This window comes from Cebus imitator, unplaced genomic scaffold, assembly GCF_001604975.1.
Source record: "Cebus imitator isolate Cc_AM_T3 unplaced genomic scaffold, Cebus_imitator-1.0 Scaffold348, whole genome shotgun sequence".
In the NCBI taxonomy this organism is placed as follows: Eukaryota; Metazoa; Chordata; class Mammalia; order Primates; family Cebidae; genus Cebus; species Cebus imitator.
The window spans coordinates 204750-214232 of NW_016107663.1; the positions used below are offsets into that span (position 1 = coordinate 204750).

At 53.2% G+C, this 9483-nt stretch overlaps 1 protein-coding gene across 4 annotated transcripts in view; it reads right to left on the reverse strand.

Moving 5' to 3' along the window:
• The window catches only part of UNC45A (unc-45 myosin chaperone A), a 17276-nt gene extending 9180 nt beyond the window's left edge, over window positions 1-8096 (reverse strand). Inside the window, exons 1-8 of one of the 4 annotated variants that reach the window (XM_017506091.2) lie at window positions 7988-8096; window positions 7609-7776; window positions 7283-7319; window positions 6818-6993; window positions 3748-3840; window positions 3083-3250; window positions 920-1088; window positions 447-617 (exon numbers count right to left, since the gene is read on the reverse strand). In XM_017506091.2, coding sequence (XP_017361580.1) covers window positions 447-617; window positions 920-1088; window positions 3083-3250; window positions 3748-3840; window positions 6818-6993; window positions 7283-7319; window positions 7609-7776; window positions 7988-7993 — 988 coding nt within the window. In that variant the 5' untranslated portion in view covers window positions 7994-8096. Of the gene's footprint in view, window positions 1-446; window positions 618-919; window positions 1089-3082; window positions 3251-3747; window positions 3841-6817; window positions 7140-7282; window positions 7320-7608; window positions 7777-7942 lie in introns of all 4 variants that reach the window. The other 3 variants (XM_017506090.2, XM_017506093.1, XM_017506092.2) reach the window with 3 other exon arrangements.
• Between the last annotated feature and the right edge of the window lie 1387 nt (window positions 8097-9483).

The window sequence follows — 9483 nt, forward strand, 5'->3', positions numbered from 1 at the left end:
GCCTCGGCCTCCCACAGTGCTGGGATTACAGGCTTGAGCCACCGCACCCGGCCCTCTTTCCTTCTTAATCACAACTTTTCTTTCTTTTTTTTTTTTGAGACAGGGTCTCTCTCTGTTGCCCAGGCTGTAGTGCAGTGGCACAATCATAGCTCACTGAAGTGTTTATCTCCTGGGCTTAAGCCATTCTCCCACCTCAGCCTCTGGAGGAGCTAGGACTACCGTGCAGACGCACACCGCCATGCCCAATTTTTTTTATTTTTCATAGAGACAGGGTCTCACTACATTGCGCAGGCTCATCTCAAACTCCCAGCCTCGAGTGACCCCTACCTCAGCCTCTCAAAGTGCGTGATCCACCATGCTGGCCCCACTCAAAACTTTTCTTATTACTCCTAAGGATAAACAAACTTCAGCTGCCCAGGCAAGCTTTTGTGAACTCTATCGCCTACCTTGGTCAATGACCCAGAGGGTGAGGCTGTTGTTGGGGTCCTTGGGAGACTTCCGGGGCACTGCTTTAATTAGAAGAGTCAGGGCATTGTCTCGGCCTTGGCCAGAGACCCCAACCTCTGTCAGCAGATCTAAGAGGTTACTGATGAGGACCTTCAGCTCCCGGGCAGGATCTGGCAACAAGAAGACATCCATGGGCTCCACAGAATCCCAGCCCTGTTTGACTCTTGAACTTCCCCACCAAGCCTGGGAGACACAGGGAAGGGGGGACCCGCATCCTGGGCTCCAGACTGAGCTCCAGCCTTGCCCTGAGGCAGTTTGGCTGCTGAGAATCCGAAGTAAAACAATGTCACCAAGCCCAATTCCCAACGATCTGCAGCTGCCAGTCTGCTACCCGAAGAACTGGCCTGGCTGGCTCACTCTATCCCTTCCATGACAGTAACATCCAAAACACCCCAGCCCCGCTCCCACTCACCCACAATGATGGCGCCTTCTTTGCCTCGGAAGCCTTTTTTGACGCCTTCCTTGAGGGCATCAAACATAACCTGCAGCAGGTGGCAGGCAGCCAGCGACACAGCCTGGTTTTCCACACCCAGGATGGAGACCACTCGCCGAGTGCCCAGTATGCTCAGAGTGGCCACAGTCTGGTATGGGAGAGAGGAACAGAAGCTTCCAGTCAGTGAAGGGCAGCCGCAGAGATCCCTGTGAGTTAGACAACACAGCCAGAAGAAGAGAAAACATTTCGGGGGCAGGCCCAGCTCCAGATGAAAACAAGTCAGAACAGATGGCATGATGCAGGGTAATGGCAGGATAATTTTGTTAGAAAGACTTCCTAAAGGAAACACTCCAGAGCAATGACCTATTACCTCTCCTCAGCACCAGAGAAGACACAGTATACCGCGTCCCTGGGAGCAGCTGCTTTAGCTCATGTCTCCCCAAGAAGGAGACCTAACCCTAGACAAAGCTACCTGACCACCAGGCTGAATGGTCTAGTTCTTCCCCAGTCTAGTCCCCGAGGTTCCGTTCACACCCTGGGGATGTGGACATGCACAGAATGAGCCTATGAGACCTCTCCACTCCATTTCTAAGCTGGAGAACCCTAGAAGGCCTGCTTGGTCCACTAAGCCCTGATCCTGACTGCTTCCATTTAGCAGCTGAGTGTCCTTGGCCAAGAGTGTGAACTGAGATGGATGGAAAGGCAGGAAGGAACAGAATGCATTGCTTTTACCATGCATAGCCTTGGGAGACCCAGAATGTAGCCCAAGCTCCGCCTAAAGAGATTTCACTGACTAATTCACAGTTTGGACCGTATCTAGGAACTGTGGGCCCCTCTAAAAGCAACCCAGGGTCTCGTCTTCGGTCTCCTTTCCCCTGGAGGAAGCCAGCTCAGGTGAGTGCTGGGGGCATGGGCTTCACCGCACTGCCCAGGAGCAGAACTGTTCTTGCTGAACTGTCCATGCTGGACCACCACCATCCATGCTGAGAATCATGCCAGAGTCAACCTCTACGTGTCCCATCACTGTCTCGATGGTAAAGAAACGCTGTGGTGACATCACTGACCACATCACTCACTATGAGGACTCTCTGCTCCACAGGAAACGACAATTGGATCTTTACAGCAAGGACAAGTGCGCTTTTCTGGGCAATGAGCTTGTGTGCACCATATGGACATTGGAGGATCAGTGACCGATGTGTCTTTGTGAGGTGGCCGCAGCAAAACTGGGGCTTACACTTGTAAGACCCACCAAAGTAAGTGTTTGGGGTGCCCCAGGGCTGTTTTCACTTTTTTTTTTTTTTTTTTGAGACGGAGTTTCGCTCGTTACCCAGGCTGGAGTGCAATGGCGCGATCTCGGCTCACCGCAACCTCCGCCTCCTGGGTTCAGGCAATTCTCCTGCCTCAGCCTCCTGAGTAGCCGGGACTACAGGCACGCGCCACCATGCCCAGCTAATTTTTTGTAGCTTTAGTAGAGACGGGGTTTCACCGTGTTGACCAGGATGGTCTCGATCTCTTGACCTCGTGATCCACCTGCCTCAGCCTCCCAAAGTGCTGGGATTACAGGCGTGAGACACTGCGCCCGGCCTGTTTTCACTCTTACTAGCCCCACTTCATCCTGATTCATGTTGGTCTTTTTCACGTCATTTTTATTTTTTCTCTTGTTACATATAGCTCCCTGATCTCCTTGTATTATGCCTTGTTTGTTTTGGGGACAGTCTGGCTCTGTCACCCAGGCTGTAGTATAGTGGTGTGATCTCAGCTCACTGCAATGTCCGCCTTCCGAATTCAAGTAATTCTTGTGCCTCAGCCTCCAGAGTAGCTGGGATTACAGGCGCGCACCACCATGCCAGGCTCATTTTTGTATTTTCACTAGAGATGGGGTTTCTCCATGTTGCCCAGGCTGGTCTCAAACTCCTGACAAGTGATCCACCTGCCTCAGCCTCCCAGAGTGCTGGGATTATAGGTGTGAGGAAGCGTGACAAGCCTAAGTTCCTTTCAGAATAAGATAAAGGGTAGAAGGGTGGATGGAAGAGTGGTGGATGGATGGATGGACAGGCAGATGGGTAGCAGGGTGGACGGAGGGATGGATGGACAGACAGACAAAGGGACTGAAGCAGTAACCAGCCTCTTCACTTCACCTACCCGTGACTGATGCTCAGAGCAAATGCCAACCAGTGTACGCAGAGCAGCCAGCATGAGGTCAGTCTCTCCTGTGTCCAGTAGGCGTTGCAGGAGCTGAACCCCATTGTTCCGAAAGATCTTCTCAGCTCCAGCATCCTCCCTGGCCAGCACCACCAGGTTCTGAGATGCCTAGGTCAAAGGAAACACATGAAAATGTTGACACTGCACATGGCATAGGGCACAGCACTGGTGAACAGGGCCCCGGGTCCCGGACCTCACTGCTTCCACTTTGTAGCTGAGGGACGTTGGCCAAAAAGTAACCTCTTTGAAGTTCAGCTTCTTCCTCTGTAAGTAGAGGGAAGAGCCTTCTCCCAGGATTGATGATTAGAGTAAACGAGTCCCCAGCAGAGCCTGAGGGGCTGGAACAGTGCCTCAGTCACCTCTGTACACCCAGCTCCTGGCACAGGGCCTGGCCCACAAGACACTCTGTGAACACGGTTCTCCTTTGGTTCATGCTAAAGCCCCAGGCCCTCAGGGCTCTCCTCCAGGCCCCATGAGCCAGCTGCATGGTCAGAGGAGCGGCAGAGCAGGGCAGCAGGGGCTTCTGGGGCCTGCGTGGGTGAAGGGTGCTATGGCTGGGTGGCTCTAAAAGGAGCTTACTCACTGACTCAGCCCAGGGCCTATACCTTTTGCTTTTTCTCAGTGCCCTTCTCTTCTGGGTCCAAAAGTATCTGAAACATCTGTTCCACTTTGGCATCCGTCGAGGACATGTATCGCACCTACGAACCAACAAAGCATGGAAGAAACCCCGGCTGTGGGCCAGAGACATCACATTCCCTGTTCATTCGTCTCCAGCTCCTCACTCTGGGAGCACCAGCGAAGATGTCGAGACTCAGGGCTAGCACCTGGCTACCCTGGGCAGGAAGAGGCTTGCCTGGCAGTGCCTCCTACATTCCCTTCAGCTGTTTTGCTTTCTGAGCCATTTCCTGCTTGGGCAGCAGGAGCAGCGCCGATGCTGGAGGTAGAGTCTTTCGGGAGGGGAGGTATCCTATCAGCCACAAGGCAACCCATTCCAATTGTACCATCTACGTTGTGGCAGCGTGAATGGGCTGCCCATGGCACTGAACTCAGCATTTACACCTCCTGCCAGGAAGCTGCAGATCGTGAAGTAGTTGCTAACACTTCCTTTAGCTCCAGAATTCTCCTTTTGACTGTTTTAAAAATAATCTGAAACTGGGTGCGGTGCCTCACACCTATAATCCCAGCACTTGGGGAGGCCAAGGTGGGCAGATCACCTGAGGTCAGGAGTTTGTGACCAGCCTGGCCAACATGGCAAAACCCCGTCTCTACTAAAAATATAAAAATTAGCCGGGCATGGTGGTGGGTGCCTATAATCCCAGCTATTCAGGAGGCTGAAGCAGGAGAATCACTTGAACCCTGGAGGCGGAGGTTGCAGTGTGCAGAAATCCTGCCACCGCACTCCAGCCTGGGTGACAGGATGAGACTCTGTCTCAAAAATAATAATAATCGGCTGGGCGCGTTGGCTCACGCCTGTAATCCCAGCACTTTGGGAGGCCGAGGCAGGTGGATCACTTGAGGCCAGGAGTTTGAGACTAGCCTGGCCAACACAGTAAAACCCTGTCTTTTTTATTAAAATAACAATAATAATAATAATAATAATAATATAATCTGAATGGACAAGATCATCGTAGGCCTACTCCTCCACCCCCAGGGTCCTAGGCATAGATGGTGGCACAAGCCTAGCATGTGGACCACCCCCTTCCCCTCTTGTATGTATGGCAGCCATGACTAACCAGACACAGCACATTTCCCTGCTCAGCTCAGGCAATCTGCTTCCTAATTCTTCTCAGCATAGGAGACTCTGGGTAGCCACTGCTAATCAGAGTTGGCATTGAGAGAGGAAACCTCTTTGCTTTTCTGGGTTTCACTGTTTCATTGAGGTCTCTGCCATCATGGTACCTGCTTCCACTGTGTCAGCATTTTAACATCACATTATCAGGTGAATTTGAGCTTGATTATAGCTCATAATGGTCTTTAGATTCTTTTCTCCTAATTTAAAAATATATGTATTACACAATTTCTCTTTACTAAAAAAACAAGAACAGATGACGGAGCCTACTTTGGAAAGCCCTCTCAATCCCATTCCTTTCCCCAGGGGTCACAATGATATCATTTTGACATGTATCTTTTAAAATATTTTCCTGAAAACAAACAAAAAGAAACAAAGATACATATTTGGCCTAGTGCCATGGCTCACACCTGTAATCCCAACACACTGGGAGGCTGAGGTGGGTAGATCCCTTGAACCCAGGAGTTCAAGACCAGCCTGGACAACACAGTGAAACCCTGTCTCTACAAAAAATATAAAAATTAGATGAGCATGGTGACATGCATTTGTTCCAACTACTTGGGAGGCTGAGGTAGGAGGATCGCTTGAAGCCCGGGAGGAGGAGGTTGCACTCCAGTCTGGGTGACAGAGGGAGAGCCTGCCTCAAAATATACAAATAAATAAAAATAAATTTTAAAAAATAAAATATTCCTTTGTATTCACATACCCCAGTGTAGCCACAGAAAAAATATAGCATTGTTTTGCTATGTAAGGGATCATTAACATAAATGATATTAGTCTATGTGTGCTATTATATATTTCTCTTCTTTTCTTCTTTGAAAGACACAGGGCCTCACTCTTTCAGCCAGGCTGGAGTGCAGTGGCACCATCATAGCTCACTGACCTGCAAAATCCAGGCTTCAAGGGATTCTCCTGCCTCGGCCTCACAAGTAGCTGGGACTATAAGAGTATGTCACCACACCCTCCTAACTTTTTTAAAGTTTTTATGGGCAACATAGTGAGACCATGAGGTCAGGAGGTATCAAACTCCTGACCTCAAGTGATCATCCCACCTTGGCCTCCCAAAGCACTGGGATTATATGCATGAGCCACCATGCCCTGCCTATTTTGCTTTGTTCATTCAACAAGTGTCCCAGAGCTTTCCACCTCAATAAGTGTGTATCTACCTCTTCTCATCAACTACGTAAGACTTTGCAGTAAGGGCATTACTCAGTGTATTCAGCCATTTCTCTATGGCTGGGTGTTCACACAAGTTCCAAGCTTTTCTTACTATAAAAAAGGCTGAACTAAACATATACATGTCTCCTTGTACCCATGGGAAAGGTTTCTCTGAGAGCAACAGCAAGAAGTAGGCCGGGCCTGGTGGCTCATGCCTGTAATCCAAGCACTTTGGAGGCCAAGGTGGGTGGATCACCTGAGGTCAGGAGTTCAAGACCAGCCTGACCAACATGGTAAAACCCCGTCTTTAAAAAAAATAAAAATAAATTTAAAAAAAAAGAGAGAAACAGCAAGAAGTAAACATATGGGCTCACAAGATACACTTGTTTCAAATGTAATAGATATGCTAAGGTACTTTCCAAAAGAGCTGTACCAATTTATACCCCTCCAGCAGTCATCAGAGAGTCCTTGGCCCCAGCCTCACCATTGACGTGTCTGCCTGTCCTCGAAAAGTGTACTTTCTTTTAAATATCTGCCAAACAGACCACCAAATCAGCAGTAACGTGCTGTCATCTGAATTTGCTTTTCCCTGGCCACAGGCAAGGTTGAGCAGAACTCTGTATGTTCACCTGCCATCAGTATCTCTTGTCTGGAGAATTGTCTATACCCCTGGCCCAGATCCCCTCACCACTGGTCAGTGCTTCCGCCTGTCTGGGTCACTCACATACCTTCTCCTGAATCTGGCCCCCGATGTTCCGCAAGGCCTCCTGGAAAACTTTGTTCTTGGGTTCCAAGCTCACACATCTCTTCAGGTCAAGGACAGCCTGGTCTAGGCGGCCCAGCTTCTCTAGGGCTTGGCTCCGCCGGTAGAGTGCCTTGACATCCCCACCATCCTTTTCAATGGCTGAGCACAAACAGGAGTGCTGTCAGCACCCACGAGGCCACCGTCATCAGGCAAGAGCAGTAGGGAAAGATCTCGAGGAAAAGCCAGAGGAAGGTGGGGGATGAATGTGGGGCTCGGTGCTTCAGCCTCAGAAAAGGTAAGGGTAGCTGCAGAAAAGGAAAGGCCCGAGGCAGTAGGAAAGAAAGAAGGCAGATGTGTCTCCGGGGCCAAGGAGAGGAATGTGATGGTCCCACAGTCCTTGCCCTACAGAAGCCCTACAGTGCCACTCGAGGGCCCACCATTCCCCTACCTTTGGATGCCTCTGTTTCTGCTTTGTCGTAATCTTCCTGTAAGAGAAAGACAGGAGCCCAGTGGGGAGGGGCAGGGGGCGGGGGCGGTGGAATAGGAGCCAAAGGAATGGTCACCTCCCTCTAGGGGTACTAACCCGACAGTGGGGTGCTCTCGTTCTCCAAGGTCACCCAATCCCCCGCGACCCTGAGGTGCATTCGACATCTAGCAAGCGGGGTGGCCTGGAAGCGTGAATGTCCAGCTGGGGCCCAAGCAACAGCTAAGATGTGCAAACCGGGTCCCGGGAGGGTGGGGAAGTTGGAGGGGAAGGGCGCCCGGCTCCCTCACCAGCTTGAGGTGGCAGGCGGCCCGGTTCCGGTGCAGAATGGCCTGGTCCTGGGGCGTCGCGTCCAGACCCAGGGCCTGAGTGTAGGCCGCCAGGGCGCCCTGGTAGTCTCCACATTTGAACAGCTCGTTGCCCTCTTTCCGCAGCTGCTCCACTGCCACCGAGTTGGCCTGGAGGGAGAAAGGGGCGGCCACGTCGGAGGGGGCTCGGGGCAGGGCCCGGGAGCTAAGGGGAGAGGAGAGGGGGGATGCGGGGGCGCCTCACGGATGGGGCCGAGGAGGCCGGGACGGTCAGCGCGGGTGCGAAGGGGTGATGGCACGGGGCTTGGGTACACACCCCGGGGGCAGCCGGCCGGGGCTCGGGGCTCCCTGCACCACTCACGGTCATGGCGGAGAAGCCGTGCGGGGCCCGCGCAGGCGCAGTCTCTGGGGCGGGTGGCGTCTGGGCTCGGGACGCTGCCGGGAGCTGCCCCGCCCACTCTTGCGTCGGAGGCGGGGTCAGAGAGGGGCGGGGCTCAGGGGTGCGCGCGCCCGGGCAGGGGCGGAGTGCTCGGCCCCGGGTGGCAGGTGCAAGCAGGCGCCGCGCGCCCCTAAGCTGTCCCCGCGGTGACCTGCGGGGAGCTCGCGGCGGAGGACCCAGAGGGAGGCCTGCGGTAGTTCCAGCCCCGACCCCGGCCCCGACCGCAGCAGAAGTGCACGAGGTCTGCGGTCATCAGGGTCACAAGCAGCAGGGTATAGACGCCTCGCACTAGGAGCGGGCCCGGGCCCCTGCGGGAGAGAAAAAAGTCTCAGGATCCCAGCCCTGACCGCGCTCTCGCTGCTGTGTTCTGTAGGGGTACAGAACCCCTGGGAGTCCGGAGAACGCTCGGAACCCCCTCCCCAAATAAGTGTAGCCTGACATACACACATTTGCATACGAATTTAGAGACTCACACTGAAGCCACCCATGGGCAGATTCAGGATGGCTCCCCATTACCCGCTTGCACAGCCCCCTGAACTTCGCCTTTGCAATTGTAATCATGATCTACATGATTTTCTGCTGCGGTCTGTCCCTTCACTAGTCGGTAATTTACAAGCCTCCCACCCCATAGTTTAAGAACAGAACCCCAGATATTGAAACACCTTGGCGATGTTCCAATGGCTCCGGGGCTGGAGATCACACCTGAGGATGGGGGACGGGGGGCGGAAGAGCAGACAAGTTGACTTGGTACAGGGCCTCAAATTCAGCCGGGGTGTAGCAGGAGCCCCCTGCAGCCTTCAGGTGGCAGCAGTAGGCTTCCCCTGGAGAATCAGAGACAGGGCAACGGAAACCAGGGTAGTGGTGGCCATCGGCATCCCGGATGGTCTGGCACAACTGAGGTTGGTGGACCACAGCTGAAGAGAAAGGTGGGGGGCTGGAGACAAGCAGGAGGGGTCTTTCCACAGCCCACTCCACGCCTTCTGGACAGTAAAAGAGATCAGCCCCTACCAGAAGATCAGGCACCCTTCCACCCATCCCCATCAGTTCCAGTTCCCAGGAGTCGTCCATAGCACAAGAGGCAAGTGGGCCACAGGAGAAGGCGCTGTACCTGAGAGAGAGGTTGGCTGGCAAGGGTGGCCCAGCAAGGAGCAACAGTGGCCCCACTGACAGGCCTGTCAGCAAGGGGCATGGCCCTCTCTGGACGCCCATAAGAGTTCACCACCACCTGTCCAGGTCCGGGGAACTCTAACATCTCTCCTTCTAGGCCATGAGTGCAGACGACAAGGAAATAAAAATCAAAGCCCCAAGGCCCTGGGGCACCATGAATACAAGCCTGAAGCTTCTCTATCACAGGCTTCTAGAGAGAGATGGCAGGGACTGGGTTTCTATCTCCTGCTGGAAAACATGGGACCTGCATT